General features: G+C 38.2%; 5 protein-coding genes across 5 annotated transcripts in view; all 5 read left to right on the forward strand.

The window, feature by feature from the left end:
• The first annotated feature begins 2,325 nt into the window (after positions 1 to 2,325).
• Positions 2,326 to 3,804, forward strand: LOC131455192 (olfactory receptor 5AR1-like). Its single transcript, XM_058622673.1, has one exon. The coding sequence runs from the start codon at positions 2,609 to 2,611 to the stop codon at positions 3,533 to 3,535; it is 927 nt and encodes a 308-aa protein (XP_058478656.1). The 5' UTR covers positions 2,326 to 2,608; the 3' UTR covers positions 3,536 to 3,804.
• A 1,043-nt stretch (positions 3,805 to 4,847) lies between these two features.
• Positions 4,848 to 6,273, forward strand: LOC131474836 (olfactory receptor 2K2-like). The gene has a single exon (XM_058652531.1). The coding sequence runs from the start codon at positions 5,335 to 5,337 to the stop codon at positions 6,271 to 6,273; it is 939 nt and encodes a 312-aa protein (XP_058508514.1). The 5' UTR covers positions 4,848 to 5,334.
• A 1,278-nt stretch (positions 6,274 to 7,551) lies between these two features.
• On the forward strand, positions 7,552 to 8,604 carry LOC131474847 (olfactory receptor 11H4-like). The gene has a single exon (XM_058652544.1). The coding sequence runs from the start codon at positions 7,552 to 7,554 to the stop codon at positions 8,335 to 8,337; it is 786 nt and encodes a 261-aa protein (XP_058508527.1). The 3' UTR covers positions 8,338 to 8,604.
• Positions 8,605 to 11,210: 2,606 nt separating this feature from the next.
• On the forward strand, positions 11,211 to 14,083 carry LOC131455037 (olfactory receptor 5AR1-like). Its single transcript, XM_058622593.1, has one exon. The coding sequence runs from the start codon at positions 11,667 to 11,669 to the stop codon at positions 12,597 to 12,599; it is 933 nt and encodes a 310-aa protein (XP_058478576.1). The 5' UTR covers positions 11,211 to 11,666; the 3' UTR covers positions 12,600 to 14,083.
• A 1,259-nt stretch (positions 14,084 to 15,342) lies between these two features.
• The window catches only part of adarb1b (adenosine deaminase RNA specific B1b), a 123,534-nt gene continuing 120,979 nt past the window's right edge, over positions 15,343 to 17,897 (forward strand). Inside the window, exon 1 of the mRNA XM_058615917.1 lies at positions 15,343 to 15,538. The gene's annotated coding sequence lies outside the window, so the exon portion shown is untranslated. The remainder of the gene's footprint in view (positions 15,539 to 17,897) is intronic.

Below are 17,897 nucleotides of genomic sequence, written 5' to 3' on the forward strand. Positions count from 1 at the left end.
TCCAGCACGTTTGGTATGTTTTGATTTATGTTTTTGTAGAATAAAGTGTGTATTTTTAAATCACATAATTATTTTTCTTTGGTTTTCCAATTCTTCTACTTGTTCTTCTTCTTCTTGTTCCAGTAAGTTCAGACAGGCTGTGAACTAAGAGGTGCAAATACTTCCCTCGTACAGTCTGAAGTCTTTAATTGCCCTTCAATCTCATCCCCATTCTTTCCTCTTTCCTTAATAGAAATTGAAATGTACAGTGACTTTTCAAAGCAGTCAAGGAAACTTTGCCTTTGATTTCAAACTGTGTAACAAATGTTGTTCTCCCAAAAGGAAGAAATAAACAGCTCAAACATGACTCAGCTAATATGCTTTTGCTGACTTTCTTTTTGGATTTGACATTTCTATCTGTTCGATATCTGTCTGATAATCCGATCCAGTGATTTCGACCAGTGTGTGTTTCATAAACAAAGAAGAAGGAAAAACCATACCTGGGGAAAAAGCAATGTAGTGTAACTGTCTAAATTTGAGAACTAATTCGCCATCAGACTCTAAATACCTGATCCTTTGTTTACTTGTGCTATTTTTCTTTAAGTTGTTTTATTTAGCAAACTCTGGTTTTCTGCTGTATGCCTTGGAAAACATTCAGGAAAAAAATGGGAAACATGCATGCATTTTCCGACAAAAACAGCTCGTACAGGTTGAAATGCCAAGTGTGAGTGACCTATACCTTTCCACTTGAACAAAAGCACGACCCTGACTCTTACTTTTATGTTGACGCAGAGCTAATGAATTACATTTACTCGCGTGACTGTAATTGATTCATTCATTTTCTTTATTTGTAATTTTACTTACTTTACTGAAGTGTGTTTTTTTTGGAAGTACTGTACTTTGCTACATTTTAACTCACATTCGTCACTGAGTAAAAAGTCTTAATTTCAATAAATAAACTAGTACCGCAAGCGGTGACTAACTTGTTTGTGCTCGAGGGCAACCTTGTTGCTCGAACCCTAATAAATAAATAAATGGCGCTAATTAAGGAAAAAGTTAAAGCATATGTGACCTTTGTCCCATTTTGACTGATACATTATGTGTTTTCATGTTATATTCTGTCAGCACTTTAATTTGTAAAGAGGAAAGTGAAGTGATTAAAAATAATTCATGTTAGATTTGTGTCCCATTTTTCTGTTTTGCACGACACAAGAAAGTAACTTTTACTCTACTTACTACTTTTTTTTTTTTTTTTACTTTCAGTATATTTTTAGACCAGTAATTTTTACTTGAGTAGAATCGTTCAATACTCTTTCCACCTCTGTGTTTATGTTACATTACATCACATGTCATTTAGCACAGTGTTTCCCAACCCTGGTCCTCAGGAAACACTGCTGTACATGTTTTAGATGTTGCCCTGCTCCAACACACCTGAATCAGATGAACAGCTCGTCATCAGGCTTTTGCAGAGCTTGATAACGAGCTGACCATTAGAATCAGGTGTGTTGGAGCAGGGCAGTGTTCCCTGAGGACCAGGGTTGGGAAACACTGATTTAGCAGTTGCTTTTATCCAAAGTGACTTACAATAAGTGTGTTTCAACACTTGGGTGCAAACGAGCTAGAAATAAGTAAGTGCTTCAAGTATGCCGAACTATGTCTATTTAATGTTATTGGTAAAACCTGTGTTTGTCCTTTTTCGTGTCGAGAAATATCTGCAGTGGGGAAAATGTCTAAAGGCAGGTTGATTCAAGACATGCTTGAGTTAATTCATTTGCTATCATTCCACTGCAAATGCACACACAAAAACAGACATAAAAACAACTATATAAATATATTTGTATATACGTATAAAAACAGAAACAAAGCTGGTGGTGCTTTGAGACTTTTGCATAGTACTGTAAATGGCTGTCTACAGCTCGGAGGCCAATTACAGCTAAAGTATGTAAAACAACAACAAAAAACTACTGCAAAAAGTTGCAGTGGTTCATCATTGTTTAAATCTCGGTAACCGTGTTAAAAAGTTATGCAAACAATGCAACACATAGTTCTTATGCTGTGTTCATGCCGGACGCAAATGTATTGCGCAATAACTTTCCATACAAAGTCAACGTACAGACGCTACTTTCGCGTCAGCTGGGCTGAGGGATTGTTGCGCAGTGACGCGAAAAAATCAGCGCCAAACACACCGTTGTGAAACCACACGGGACGACAGTTTATTACAAAGAAAAAAAAAACCTCACAGTATATTAAAGGTTTGGGTTCTGCTCCAGACCACAAACTTTTTTCTAAATGCTGATTGGCTTGTTTAAGGTTCCACCCACCATTTTGCTATTGTCATTTAGGAACCGTAAGATCAGAAGTCAGACATTGTAAGGGACATACACTATGTAATCTTCACAGGTGAGGGACACAGTTGCTAATAATGATGGACAATGTCTCAGTTGTGACAGTATTCATTCTTTCAGATTTGAATAAGACGCTGAGCCACACATTTATTCTTTTCTTTCTCGCTTTACTGTGTCATTTTGCAATTTTGCTGGTCAATATTTCTCTTGTGTTGTGAGGGGACAGACAACATAGACGTAGACAACACAAGGTCAGAAAAAAAAGGTCAATTTTTCAATCCACGATGGAAAATGTCTCTGAAATAACAATATTTTATCTCTCAGGTCTGAATGAAGTGAAGAGCCACAGATTTCTTCTCTTCTTTCTCATTTTATTGTGTTATTGTGCAATTCTGCTGGTAAATATTGCTCTTATTGTGACTGTCGTCTTGGACAAAAGCCTCCACGAACCAATGTATATTCTGCTCTGCACTTTCTGCATCAACGGACTTTACGGGACAGCAGGTTTCTATCCCAAATTTCTGTGGGATCTGCTCTCTCCTGTTCATGTCATCTCTTACTCTGGATGCCTCGTTCAAACTCAAGTGATTTACTCTTCTGTGAGCATTGATCTCTCTATTCTTGCCGTCATGGCATATGACAGATATGTGGCTATATGTCGACCTCTAGAGTACCACTGTGTCATGTCCAGGCAAAGGGTTTTAAAGTTAGTGTGTTTCTCTTGGTTAACACCGTTCTGTGTTATAGGCACAAACATTTCTCTGACAGCACGGCTGAAGTTGTGCAGCCCTTTCATCTCCAGACTCTTTTGTGTGAACTGGATTATTGTCTCCCTCGCTTGTTTTCCAGCTGAAACTCTTGTTAACAACATAGTTGCATACATCACAATACTCATTTATGTATTTCATGGTGTTTTTATCGTTTGGTCCTACATGTACCTCATCAAAACGTGTGTGCACTCGATGGAAAACAGGGCAAAGTTCATGCAGACCTGTGTGCCACATTTGGTCTCCTTAACAACTTTTCTTTTTACTGTACTTTTTGATTTGATGAGTACGCGGTTTGGAAAACATTTACCTCAAACCCTCAAAAACTTTGTTGCCATTGAATTTCTTGTCATTCCTCCACTCATAAATCCTCTCATTTATGGTTTCAAATTGACCAAAATTCGAATCAGAATTCTGGGTCTTATTAGTCTGAAAAACAGTTAACCTTTGTATGTGATGCTTCAGACTAAATAACAGTACCATTGCAGATCCAGCACGTTTGGTATGTTTTGATTCATGTCTTTATAGAATAAAGTGTGTATTTTTAAAACACATCTTCCAATTTCCAATTCTTCTTCTTCTTCTTCTTGTTCCAGTAAGTTCAGGCAGGCTGTCCACTAAGAGGTGCAAATGCTTCCCTCGCACAGTCTGAAGTCTGCAGTTGCCCTTCAATCTCATCCCCATTCTTTCCTCTTTCCTTAATAGAAATTGAAATGTACAGTGACTTTTCAAAGCAGTCAAGGAAACTTTGCCTTTGATTTCATCTTTCATTGTTGTTGATATCTTGTACGGAGCAATTGTACATACATGGACAAATATTTAAAAGAACGAAAGAACAAATAAATCAACCCTTAGAACACAGAGCATTTAGGCTTTTTACCATTACTATGTTTAAACATACAGTATAATACAGAGGCTATAAGAATGTGTCTCATTTTTCATTTTCACCAACTATATAAACACACCTGAGCAAAAAGTACTCAAAAATGTTCAAAATCGGATTGAATTTGTGAAATTTGTAAACGCATGTCTTTCGCACGCAGGCTACCAGTCTTAACCACTGAGCCACTCCACCCAGAAACCGTCGTCTTGTGTGGTTTCACAACATCATGCGGAGCTAGTTATAAGCTATTTTGCTTATAACCAGAGGCTGGCAGAGTAGTAGAAGTAAAAGTACTCATGAAAATAATTACTCAAATAAGAGAAAAAAAAGTATGCAGTGAAAAGACTACTCAAATACTCATGAGTACAAGTACTGAGTTTCTCCGGATTTATCTTTGAAATATTCAGAGCAACACAAATGGTACAAAATAGACACAACATAATATAAAACAGCAATGTTCAAATAAAGATATGTTAAATAATAATATTTTAAATAAAACATTATATACGGTCTTTATAATAAAATAAATAACCCTTGAACTAAAACAATAATACAAATTATTTGGGAAATTAAATACATCACCCTTTAACTAAAAGTACAATAAATTAGGATTATCCAAGTCAGATAGATTGGCACGGTAAAAGTATTGGTTGGCCGCTCAGCTGAAAGCTGAGAGCTGAAACCCGGCGTCCGGAGTGTACAACAGAAACCCAAAAGACAGGAGACCAGAGACCAGAGACCAGAGCCTCGGTGTCGGACACAGTAAAAAACGAGCTGCTGGTGTGTTTTAAGTCCACTTGGAGCCGAAATCTGCGGCTAACAGCTGTTGCGTTACTACCCACCTCTGCTTATAACCTTCGTACATAACTTATACAAAAATAACCAAAAGTCTTTTCCATTTAAAGATTTTACATTGTGAGATGAGTTCACACAATCAGCTCCACAGACACTCACTGTGTTCCTCACACATCGCGACTTGTGACAGTCCCGTGCTGAAAAGACAGAAGACATACGGAGGCAACGCAGCAACATTGTGCTCGTGACGCGAGATGGCTGCAAACGAAGGCCCGTGAAAATTTTCAAAAGTGGATGCTGTTGTTCCTACACACAAGCGCTCCCTCAATCAGTGATATTTTTGCTTGACGGAGCCTGTTTTCACATCAATAATAATAAAGAATCATCATCAAAAGTTAAGCACCTGCAGCTTTAAGACCAGAGATTACCTGGCAACACAACATGTAAAACTTGTTCTCTAAACTTTGATTGGCTGGTAAAAATCCCACCTCCCGTTGTGCTCTTGCCGTTTAGGATGATAAAAAACAGAGATCAACAAAGGTGAAAGACACAATTGCTAACAGTGATGGATAATGTCTCTGTAATAACAATATTTTATCTCTCAGGTTTAAATGAGACAATTAATCACAGATTTCTTCTCTTCTTTCTCACTTTATTGTGTTATTGTGCAATTCTGCTGGTAAATATTGCTCTTATTGTGACTGTCGTCTTGGACAAAAGCCTCCACGAACCAATGTATATTCTGCTCTGCACTTTTTGCATCAACGGACTTTACGGGACAGCAGGTTTCTATCCCAAATTTCTGTGGGATCTGCTCTCTCCTGTTCATGTCATCTCTTACTCTGGATGCCTCGTTCAAGCTCAAGTGATGTACTCTTTTGCCTGTGGTGATCTCTCTATTCTTGCCGTCATGGCATATGACAGATATGTGGCCATATGTCGACCTCTAGAGTACCACTGTGTCATGTCCAGGCAAAGGGTTTTAAAGTTAGCGTGTTTCTCTTGGTTAACACCGTTCTGTATTATGGGCACAAACGTTTCTCTGACAGCACGGCTGAAGTTGTGCAGCACTTTTATTCCCAGACTCTTTTGTGTGAACTGGATTATTGTCACCCTCGCTTGTTTCCCAGCTGAAGTTGTTGTTAACAACATAGTTGCATACATCACAATACTCATTTATGTATTTCATGGTGTTTTCATTGTTTGGTCCTACATGTACCTCATCAAAACCTGTGTGCATTCTGCAGAAAACAGGGCAAAGTTCATGCAGACGTGTGTGCCACATTTGGTCTCCTTAACAACTTTTCTTTTGACAATTCTCTTTGATGTTATGAATATGCGAATTGCCTCAACAAAATTACCTCAAACCCTCCAAAATCTTCTCGCAATAGAGTTTCTTGTCATTCCTCCGCTCATGAATCCTCTCATCTATGGTTTCAAATTGACCAAAATTCGAAACATAATTCTGGGACATGTTACTTGTAGAGAAAGAGTAAACTTTTAGTTCTGTAGGTGAAGCAAAATCTAAATTCTGCTTCTGAAATTGTTTCTTGTAAATATCTAAACTGTTGGTTGTTTTTCTGAAGTAAGTTGCATGTTAACATTGAGTCAATAATATTTTTGGCGTGCTTTAATAGAGTGATTGTCGACCTGAGGCCTTCACAGGTTTCAGGCGATCATCTCTGGGAGTCAGCAGATGGTTGTGAACAAAAAATAAAAAAATACATGCTGTACATGGCATAAATTGTACCAGTGATAAGATGTTGCTTCAGAATGAGTGTGTTGTGTGGACAATAATAATAAAAAAGACTGAATCTAAAATTGACTTTTTCTGCACCACTGAGAAAACTAACAACCTTTTATTAACTGTGATCTTATTGACTGTGAACATGCTGTTGTGTCAATCGCATATAAAGACACTAAAGTCAAAATTGAATATTGTTCTGTTTGTGAGTCAAGTCTCTTCTGTCGCTGTAGTTTTCATGAGGGATTTTGTAAAACAGGGAGGACCAGAGCAGGTCAGAAAACCTGCAGCTATGTAGAGAATCAGAGGGTTAAACGCAGCACTTTTATTATTCCTGTGTCTTGACATTAAAAATGCTGCAATAATGTCTTTTAAAGAGAGAGAGAGACAACGTTTTACTAAACTGAAACTTATATTAAAGGTTTGGCTTTTGCCCACAGATGAATTGGCAAATCTAAGTATCCCACAGGTGTGAAAAACTAGGCAAACTTTTACAATAGTTGACTGGCTTGTTGACATTTACAGTATATTAAAGGTTTGGGTTCTGCTCCAGACCATGAACTTTTTTCTAAATGCTGATTGGCTTGTTTAAGGTTCCTCCCACCATTTTGCTATTGTCATTTAGGAACAGTAAGATCAGAAGTCAGACATTGTAAAGGATCGTGGAGGCTTTTGTCCAAGACGACAGTCACAACAAGAGCAATATTTACCACCAGAATTGCACAATAACACAATAAAGTGAGAAAGAAGAGAAGAAATCTGTGATTAATTGTCTCATTTAAACCTGAGAGATAAAATATTGTTATTACAGAGACATTATCCATCATAGATTGAAAAATTGAATGTTGTCTGTCCCCTCACAACACAAGAGAAATATTGACCAGCAAAATCGCAAAATGACAGTAAAGCGAGAAAGAAAAGAATAAATGTGTGGCTCAGCGTCTCATTCAAACCTGAAAGAATGGATACTGTCACAACTGAGACATTGTCCATCATTATTAGCAACTGTGTCCCTCACATGTGAAGATTACATAGTGTATGTCCTTTGAACCAATGTATATTCTGCTCTGCACTTTTTGCATCAACGGACTTTACGGGACAGCAGGTTTCTATCCCAAATTTCTGTGGGATCTGCTCTCTCCTGTTCATGTCATCTCTTACTCTGGATGCCTCGTTCAAGCTCAAGTGATGTACTCTTTTGCCTGTGGTGATCTCTCTATTCTTGCCGTCATGGCATATGACAGATATGTGGCCATATGTCGACCTCTAGAGTACCACTGTGTCATGTCCAGGCAAAGGGTTTTAAAGTTAGTGTGTTTCTCTTGGTTAACACCGTTCTGTATTATAGGCACAAACATTTCTCTGACAGCACGGCTGAAGTTGTGCAGCCCTTATATTCCCAGACTCTTTTGTGTGAACTGGATTATTGTCTCCCTTGCTTGTTTCCCAGCCGAAGTTGTTGTTAGCAGTATAGTTGCATACATCACAATACTCATTTATGTATTTCATGGTGTTTTCATTGTTTGGTCCTACATGTACCTCATCAAAACCTGTGTGCATTCTGCAGAAAACAGGGCAAAGTTCATGCAGACGTGTGTGCCACATTTGGTCTCCTTAACAACTTTTCTTTTGACAATTCTCTTTGATGTTATGAATATGCGATTTGCCTCAACAAAATTACCTCAAACTCTCCAAAATGTTCTTGCAATAGAGTTTCTTGTCATTCCTCCGCTCATGAATCCTCTCATCTATGGTTTCAAATTGACCAAAATTCGAAACATAATTCTGGGACATGTTACTCGTAGAAAAAGAGTAAACTTTTAGTTCTGTAGGTGACGCAAAATCTAAATTCTGCTTCTGAAATTGTTTCTTGTAAATATCTAAACTGCTGTTTGTTTTTCTGAAGTACGCTGCATGTTAACATTGAGTATTGAATAATATTTTTGGTGTGCTTTAATAGAGTGATTGTCGACCTAAGGCCTTCACAGGTTTCAGGAGATCATCTCTGGGGGTGTGATGATTATAAAAAAATTATACATACATGAACTGGGAGCTGTTTTGCATAAATTGTACCAGTGATAAGATGTTGCTTCAGAATTAATGTGTTGTTCTGACAATAAAAAAAAGTGAATGTGAAATTGGCTTTTCTGCACCACTGACAAAACTTGAGGTTCTTTACATAACCCCGGTTCTTTGAGTAATATGAACGAGACGTCTCATTATGGGAAGCAAGTCCTGCTGCGACCTCAGAAGCAAGTCCATCCGCTGGACCGCACGTAGGGCCACCTACTACAAATAGTGTGTGTGGCACAACCTCATTCAAGATAAGCAGCCTCTTCTCACCTGTCCAAGCAAGAAGGGTTGTCTAGTGACACGTCTCACTCATATTACTCAAAGTTCTTTTTCATAATATTCGTTTCAATGTCTCACTATGGGATGTGGTAGCTCCCGGATTGCTAGACAAGCTTATCTAGGGTCCACCAACCAGAAAGAGAGAATAACTCTGTTCTATCTAGGACTCCAGAACCACACGTGCCACACACAGGGCTGAGACGTCCAGTCTATAAAAATGGACAAATGTGAGAGGCGAGGACCAACTCGCCACAGCACAAATGTCCCCAACAGACACTGAACAAGGCCCAGGATGCGGCCAGGCCATGAGTCGAGTGCGCACACAGACCCGCAGGAGCCTGCAATCACTGACCAGTGTATGTCACCACAACCGCCTCCACTATCCAGTGGGAGAGGCGCTGTTTCGTGACAGGTTTTCCAGGATTGGGACCAGCTCAGAAAACGAACAACTGATCGCACAGGACATACAGCAAGTGCTCGCTGTTCCCCAGTGGAGGAAGCGAAAGCAGTCAGGTTTATAGGAGAAAAAGAGCCAACCACCTTGGACACAAAGGCTGAAAATGACCCTCTTTTTTTCAATCAGGTTCTGTAAGAATGACAATAGATGTTTATTTTTTGTTTTGGCTTTTTTATAACCTGCGCCCTCGGCCTTTGGCCTGGCTGCGACTGCAGAACATTATATTTCTGAAAAACATGTGTGTGTGCTTTTGGACATGAGAAAGGGGCAACAGTTAAACCCTCTGCTGGCAATGTCCCTTTTCCTCTGGGTATGTCATAGCATGGTCCGTGACGGCTGGAGGCCAGAGGTCTGGAGGGCCCCAGGCAGCACATTTGGAATTCAAACAAGTGGCGCTGGCGTACAGGGAACAGCCAGCTGTTGAAAGAGGGACTGTCAGGCTGCCGTCTTCCTTTTCCTGGCCTGGGTACCGGCAGTGGCGGTGGTCTGAAACGCAGAGTACATTTACTTGAGTACAGTACTTAAGTACAATTATGAGGGATATGTACTTTACTCGAGTATCATTGTTGGGGAGTATCATGACTTTACTTAAGTACATTTGAGAGGCAAATATTGTACTCTTTACTCCACTACATTTCCATCTATAAACATGAGTACCCGTTACTTCTTCTAGAAAAAAGGAAAAAAGAAAAATCTCGGAGACCCTCAATTTGTTGTTTCCCTCTCAAACGTGATTGGATTGTGCAGGCGCCACTGATTGGGACAGCCTATCAGCAATCACCTTCAACTTTCCGTCAAAGTGAACTCTATGGTCAGATAATATAAACATTAACATTTTTCATAACTCCATGTAGGTCATTTCTGTACATAAATGTAAGCACTGTGGCAGTAGTAATGCAATATTTAGAAAATGTACTCTTGTACTCTTGATACTCAAGTACTTTTAAAAACAAGTACTTCAGTACTTTTACTTAAGTAGACATCTGACTGTAGTACTTTTACTTGCACTTGAGTAAAATTTAGCAAGGGGTATCTGTACTTTTACTGAAGTAATGAAGCTGTGTACTCTGTCCGCCTCTGCTGAAACGGCTTCTGACCAGGCTTTTCCTGGACCAACCATGCCCGGCTTTCATTCCTTGCAGTTGGTGTACGGCGAGTTTGGAGAGCTAAGTTAGCTGGTGTGCTAACGCTTGACAACACCTGGGCATAGGAAGCCGAGTCGCAAATAAATAATTACCAAACTGAGGTGGGGTGAGGAAAAACACCAAGTTAGGTCTGGTGTGACCAGAGAAGTAGAAAATGTTAGCTAATGTTAGCTAATGTCAGCTCGCGCTGGGCGACGGAAGCTAGTTTAAGGTCCGTCTATGAGCAGTTAGGCTAACCAAAGTTACAACTGACAAGATATTACTATTTGTAGTTGGTGGCACTATGTGCGGCGGAGCTGATGGACACGTTCACCAGCCAATCAGGATTGGCGCAATGAGATAAGTGCTTCTGAGGTCGCAGCGGGGCTTGCTTTCCATAGTGAGTGATCAAAGCGAATATTATGAAAAAGAACCAACAACCTTTTATTAACTCTGATCTTATTGACTGTGAACATGCTGTTGTGTCAATCGCATATAAAGACACTTAAGTCAAAATTGAATATTGTTCTGTTTGTGAGTCAAGTCTCTTCTGTCGCTGTAGTTTTCATGAGGGATTTTGTAAAACAGGGAGTAACAGAGCCGGTCAGAAAACTTGCAGCTATGTAGAGAATCAGAGGGTTAAACACAGCACTTTTATTATTCCTGTGTCTTGACATTAAAAATGCTGCAATTATGTTTTTTAAAGAGAGAGAGAGAGACAACGTTTTACTAAACTGAAACTTATATTAAAGGTTTGGCTTTTGCCCACAGATGAATTGGCAAATCTAAGTATCCCACAGGTGTGAAAAACTAGGCAAATTTATAGTAAACAATAGACAATAGTTGACTGGCTTGTTGACATTTACAGTATATTAAAGATTATGGTTCTGCTCCAGACCATAAACTTTTTTCTAAATGCTGATTGGCTTGTTTAAGGTTCCTCCCACCATTTTGCTATTGTCATTAAGGCACAGTAAGATCAGAAGTCAGACATTGTAAAGGACATACACTATGTAATCTTCACAGGTGAGGGACACAGTTGCTAATAATGATGGACAATGTCTCAGTTGTGACAGTATCCATTCTTTCAGGTTTGAATGAGACGCTGAGCCACACATTTATTCTTTTCTTTCTCGCTTTACTGTGTCATTTTGCAATTTTGCTGGTCAATATTTCTCTTGTGTTGTGAGGGGACAGACAACATTCAATTTTTACAATCCATGATGGATAATGTCTCTGTAATAACAATGTTTTATCTCTCAGGTTTAAATGAGACAATTAATCACAGATTTCTTCTCTTCTTTCTCACTTTATTGTGTTATTGTGCAATTCTGCTGGTAAATATTGCTCTTGTTGTGACTGTCATCTTGGACAAAAGCCTCCACGAACCAATGTATATTCTGCTCTGCACTTTTTGCATCAACGGACTTTACGGGACAGCAGGTTTCTATCCCAAATTTCTGTGGGATCTGCTCTCTCCTGTTCATGTCATCTCTTACTCTGGATGCCTCGTTCAAGCTCATGTGATGTACACTTACGCCTGTGGTGATCTCTCTATTCTTGCCGTCATGGCATATGACAGATATGTGGCTATATGTCGACCTCTAGAGTACCACTGTGTCATGTCCAGGCAAAGGGTTTTAAAGTTAGTGTGTTTCTCTTGGTTAACACCGTTCTGTGTTATAGGCACAAACATTTCTCTGACAGCACGGCTGAAGTTGTGCAGCCCTTATATCTCCAGACTCTTTTGCGTGAACTGGATTATTGTCTCGCTCGCTTGTTTCCGGGCTGAAACTCTTGTGAACAACATTGTTGCATACATCACAATACTCATTTATGTATTTCATGGTGTTTTCATTGTTTGGTCCTACATGTACCTCATCAAAACGTGTGTACACTCAATGGAAAACAGGGCAAAGTTCATGCAGACATGTGTGCCACATTTGGTCTCCTTAACAACCTTTCTCTTTACTCTACTTTTTGATATCATGACCATACGATACGGCTCAAAAGGGTTTTCTCAAACATTTAAAAACTTTATCGCTATAGAATTTCTTGTCATACCTCCCCTCATGAATCCTCTCATTTACGGTTACAAGTTGACCAAAATTCGGAAAAGGTTTCAAGGTTTTTTCACTGCATGTATGAAATGACTGTTGTCCTAAAAGCTTATTTAGAAAGATTCATTACACCTTTAAATGTCAAATATTAGCGGGTTTTCCTTCTTTATCCATTAGATCTTGAACTCTTTTGAATAATGGTGAATAAGTCTTGTTATTTGAAATATATTTTCATATGTAATCTTTATTTTTTTTCTACTTTCAGTGGATTGTACAGGTAATTGTAAAATTTTAATGTCATATATCAGCTCATCACTTGAAAAAAAATTGTTAACACATACCTTCGTACTACATAAATGCATTTTGTATTGATATTATTTATTTAATTATTGCAAATTAAAGAAAATCAACTTTTCCTCATGATTTCTTCTAATGATTGAAAAAGCAAACCTGTCAAGTAAGACACACATTAAGCATCTGGTGAAGAAAAAGGTCATGAAATTATACAGGTAACTCTTCTTCATTTAGCGGTGCACAAAGAAACTGAGGAAATGCACTTTTTGTTTCCCTTTTTTCTGGATTTTATTTTATTTTTTTCCAATATCACAATTCAAAATTGCATGTTTTTTTTTTTAAGACTTAAAACTTATCTTTTTACTCTAGACTTCAACTAGCTCGATTTTATTCCACCTGTGTTGTGTTTTAATTACATTTTTGGTTTATTCAAAAAGTTATAACAGGGTTTTGTGTCACCTTTCACCTCTCACACACAGAAACTCCACTAGTGAAAAGCTTCACACATAGTCAATGACTACTGTTGTAGCACCACCATGTGGCCATGTCCGAAAAGCATTCTGCAAGTTTATGAGGGGAGTTTGGCTCCCGTCACACCTGTGCAATGGAAGAAGACAACGGCAGCAGCAGATGCCCACAGATACTTTCCCCTGGGAACAACTGATAGTCGTCATGATGATGCAGGACTCATTCAGGCGGATGATACTGAAGAGAGAACTGGTTGTTTTTGGGAATTAAAAAAGTCACGAGACAAAACAAAGTGGCTAATAATTCTCTAATGCTCTTTTTAGGTTTAAAGGTCCAATGTGCAAAATTTAGATGTGGGGGAAACACGTGCAGAAGCAATATTCAACCAATATATATATAATGCAGGAAAGGACAATCGGATTAATAAATAACGCAGGAAAGCAAGAAATAATGTACTTTTAAAAAAAATTAATTTAAAAAATCCAAATGTGCCAGGACAACTTTAAAAAGTATGTAGTATGTGTGCTAGTAAAAACATAACATAACACACAACATGCGACTTTACTAATAAATGCTGCAAAATTTTGACACACTGTACCTTTAAATAAACATTTTTGAGATCTGTTCTGTATTTATGGTTATTAGACTTTTTTATTGTATCATTATCATTTTTGCCGTTATAAAGCAATGACACAAATGTTCTTCAAAACACATTAAATGTATGTAGACCATACAATAAATGGCTGTTTTCAATTACACTATTATCAACAAAACTGCATATGTTGCAATAATGATTAATCCTCTGTTTCATCTTACATACAATGTATCACACCAAAACATGTAAAACCAATAAGAAAAAAGACTAAATTAATATTTTATAGATATATTATATAAGCCTGTAATCCCCATGTTCATTGTGATTTTACTCTTTGATATTTGGTTCAGAGAAATTACACCAAAACCTGAAGAAATAGCAACAGCATTTCTGATGACCCGTTGTTGTAATAAACTTAACATGATTTAATTAAAATATTAATATTTTGTCTCCTAAGTGTCTCCTCTTAAAGCTGCAGACTTGTATATGTCGTTGGTGTCCTGTGAAATATGTATTCATTTGGGTGCAGAATTGTGCTTCACTAAATACCTGAACTTACATTATCTCATAATAATGATTTAGTATCTCATAATTTTGACTTAGTATCTCATAATAATGACTTAGTATGATGATTATGACTTAATAGCTCATGATTATGATGTAGTATGGCATCTCACAATAATGACTTAGTATCTCATAATTATGACTTAGTACCTCATGATTTTGACTTAGTATCTAATGATTATAACAATATCTTAGATCTATGATTTGGAATCTCATTTTTATGTGATTTGACTTAGTAACTCATAATTATGACTTAGTATCTCATAATAATGACTTAGTATGATGATTATGACTTAATAGCTCATGATTATGATGTAGTATGGCATCTCACAATAATGGCTTAGTATCTCATAATTATGACTTAGTACCTCATGATTTTGACTTAGTATCTAATGATTATAACATAATATCTTAGATCTATGATTTAGTATCTCATAATTATGTGATTTGACTTAGTATCTCATAATTATGACTTAGTATCTCATCATTACGACTTAGTACCCCATGATGACTTAGTTTCTCATGATTATAACTTAATATCTTATATCTATGATTCAGTATCTCATAATTATGTGATTTGACTTAGTAGCTCATAATTATGACTTAGTATCTCACAATAATGACTTAGTATCTCATCATTACGACTTAGTACCCCATGATTATGACTTAATATCTTATATCTATGATTCAGTATCTCATAATTATGTGATTTGACTTAGTAGCTCATAATAATGACTTACCATCCCATTATATGATTATGAGATACTGAGAATTATGATTTTGGGCTTCGATAATTTTTCAAAAAAGAAAGAAAAAAAAAAGCCGCGTCCTGACCTGACCGAGCCGCACTGCCTCCACACCACACGGCGGCGGTAGCGCACCGTTGCCTAATACCTCGCCGGAGAAGAAGACAGGGACCGACAGTCAGCAGCAGCAGCAGTAGGCAGTGAACACTGCAGTACATGCGAGCGCACAACAACATTCGCTCTTTCAGTCCGGGCTCCCGTTTTTTCCCCCACAACAGCGACGACACGGAGCAAAACAGACGAAGCGGCGGCGGAGACCATTCCGACGTATCCGGAAATCCTGACTCCACGTTAGCTCGCGGACGGTGAGTGCGTGTGTGTGAACGTGTGTGTGTGTGTGTGTGTGTGTGTGAGTGGCCTTTTCGCGTGTTATTTCTGGGGCTGCGGAGGAGGATGGAGGTAGCGAGGCTGCTGCTGCCTGTGTGATTTTGGCTGTGTTTATGTAATATTAGGCTGCTAATCCTCCAGAGCTCACGGTGGGACTCGCCGGTCAAAAATGACACACACACACACACACACACACGCACAAAATACTATGCAATTTAGCTTTTGTGTGTACAGTCCACGCAGCGTGGATGTGGGATCAGTGGCATCATCCTGCCTCACATTTTGTCTGGTGTACTGCATCTTGTGAAGGTCTAACCGGGTGACCGCATCATCATGTTGCACACACTGATATATGGACGCTATGCTAACTGCTGCAGCACAATCATGCCTTCAGCTCTGGACTCAGCTGTCAACATGTGCTACACAGACACATATGGTTGGAGAGGACAATAAGATTAAATAATAAAACAAGAAATCAACTAGATTATTCCAAAGCTTTACCTGAATCTTGAAGGTGTCCCACATCTCACTATAATCTGTGTCTGGTACCAGCATGAAGTGATAGATAGGGCTTTTTGAAGATTGCCTTTGGACAACTTGTCTTTCAAATGAAATGAATAGATTTACTTGTAGAAAAGCTGCAGAAATGAGACTAGACTAATGTACAGGTTATCTTAAACATAGCACTGGGGCTGAAAGATTCAAATTAAATACAGATACTGTATAGTAACTTCACTCAAGCTTCAGTAAAAATATTTACCAGTTGTTCTCAAACGTTTTATACCAAGTACCACGTGAGAATTTACCGACCTCTTGAAGTAACACCATGATCACCAATGTTAAAATACAGTGGCGTAAATATGTCATCTACAAACTTTTCACAGCAGGCAGATTTATTCCCAATAAGATAATTTTAAATCATCATTTAAGTCATCAACCTCCTCATCCTCACACTTACTTCACAAACTGGTATCGTGAAATTAGATGAAGGTGGAGCGAGAGTCAATGTGTCATTATTATTATTTAATTAACTATAATTTGTTAACTTTATTTGTTTCCTTCTACACAAAATTCCTCAGCTCCAAATCACATACCCTGGTTTATACAGGAGAACAATATATCTGTTTTTCCTACAGTTACCACAAGAAGAAGCTTGTGTACCACTGGTGCTACACAGCCCACAGTTTGAGAACCATGGCTGTAGATTTTAAATGAGAAGTATTAGTCACACATATCTCGTCCACTAATTTTGTACTTGTCAGTAGTTTTCTATTGATGCGTGAAGCTTGAACAGAGGGGGCAGAAAATACAGCTGAGGGGGTTAAGCCCCCTTATGCTCTCCCTTGGCACCGGGCCTGCTCTGCTCCACACTGGAAGAGCAGCCAGACTTATTTGTCATCAGCATATCTCTCGCAGTTATTCTATGAAGCGGTGGTTCATTCTTGGCATAACTCAGTTTTAATTAAATTCTCCTATTAATTGATCGGGGTCGAAATCGATTGAGTGACATATCGTCGCCCTTCCTTTGGCAATACAATAATCTATACGTAATCCTGCACTTTTATCTTTTCACGGACGTTTTGTTTTCCTCAGTGAGACAGAGTCACGTATCACTCACTATATGATTGTCTTCTAATATGTTGATTATCACAGAATCGTTGTATCGTGATATTATTGGTATCGTTAGACCATGTATCGCATTGCCAGATATTCCCACCACTATATTGATTATATTTTGAGATTTTTAAAGACTTTTTTTGTTGACGTAAAGATTTGAAGGATATCCTTTTGAAAAACTAGTGATGCACAATATTTTCCCTCACGACATTGACCAATATCGGCTTTAAAGTATATTATTGGATATTGAAAATCCCTGATATGACTTATGACTGAAGCAGTCGACAGAACAGGCAACTACCTCCTTGACCTTTTATGCTGAGGTAGGTTTCGGTCAGCAGTTAAAAAACATTTTAATAGATACCATGATATACATAAGGACAGACTAGAAGTTTTATTAAAGCTCTAGGCAGATAATGAGAAATTCAGTTTTGTCAGAAACACATAACCGGCATTTTTGTTTGTCAAGCAGCAGATTTATCATTGTAGCTCTGACAAGAACTAAATCTGCAGCGTTCAAAGAGAGCGCGTGTAAAACGTATGATGTTCTTTTCTCTGGTGACCTTTCACTGAGGCTGCTTTCACCTTTGGTCACATGTCAGGGCACTGTAACCTGATGGTGCCAGTACACAAGTCACAAAAAAAAGAAAATCTCTTCTTTGAAAGCTGTTCTGTTTTGAAACACTTACCAAACACATTCTGGTAATGTGGCGAATGTCG

The sequence above is a fragment of the Solea solea genome, chromosome 2, assembly GCF_958295425.1.
Source record: "Solea solea chromosome 2, fSolSol10.1, whole genome shotgun sequence".
Classification (NCBI taxonomy): Eukaryota; Metazoa; Chordata; class Actinopteri; order Pleuronectiformes; family Soleidae; genus Solea; species Solea solea.

Bases quoted from the DNA above. Each gene is read 5' to 3' on its own strand.
- LOC131474847 (XM_058652544.1), top strand. From the start codon at position 7,552: ATGTCCTTTGAACCAATGTATATTCTGCTCTGCACTTTTTGCATCAAC.
- LOC131455037 (XM_058622593.1), top strand. From the start codon at position 11,667: ATGATGGATAATGTCTCTGTAATAACAATGTTTTATCTCTCAGGTTTA.
- LOC131474836 (XM_058652531.1), top strand. From the start codon at position 5,335: ATGGATAATGTCTCTGTAATAACAATATTTTATCTCTCAGGTTTAAAT.
- LOC131455192 (XM_058622673.1), top strand. From the start codon at position 2,609: ATGGAAAATGTCTCTGAAATAACAATATTTTATCTCTCAGGTCTGAAT.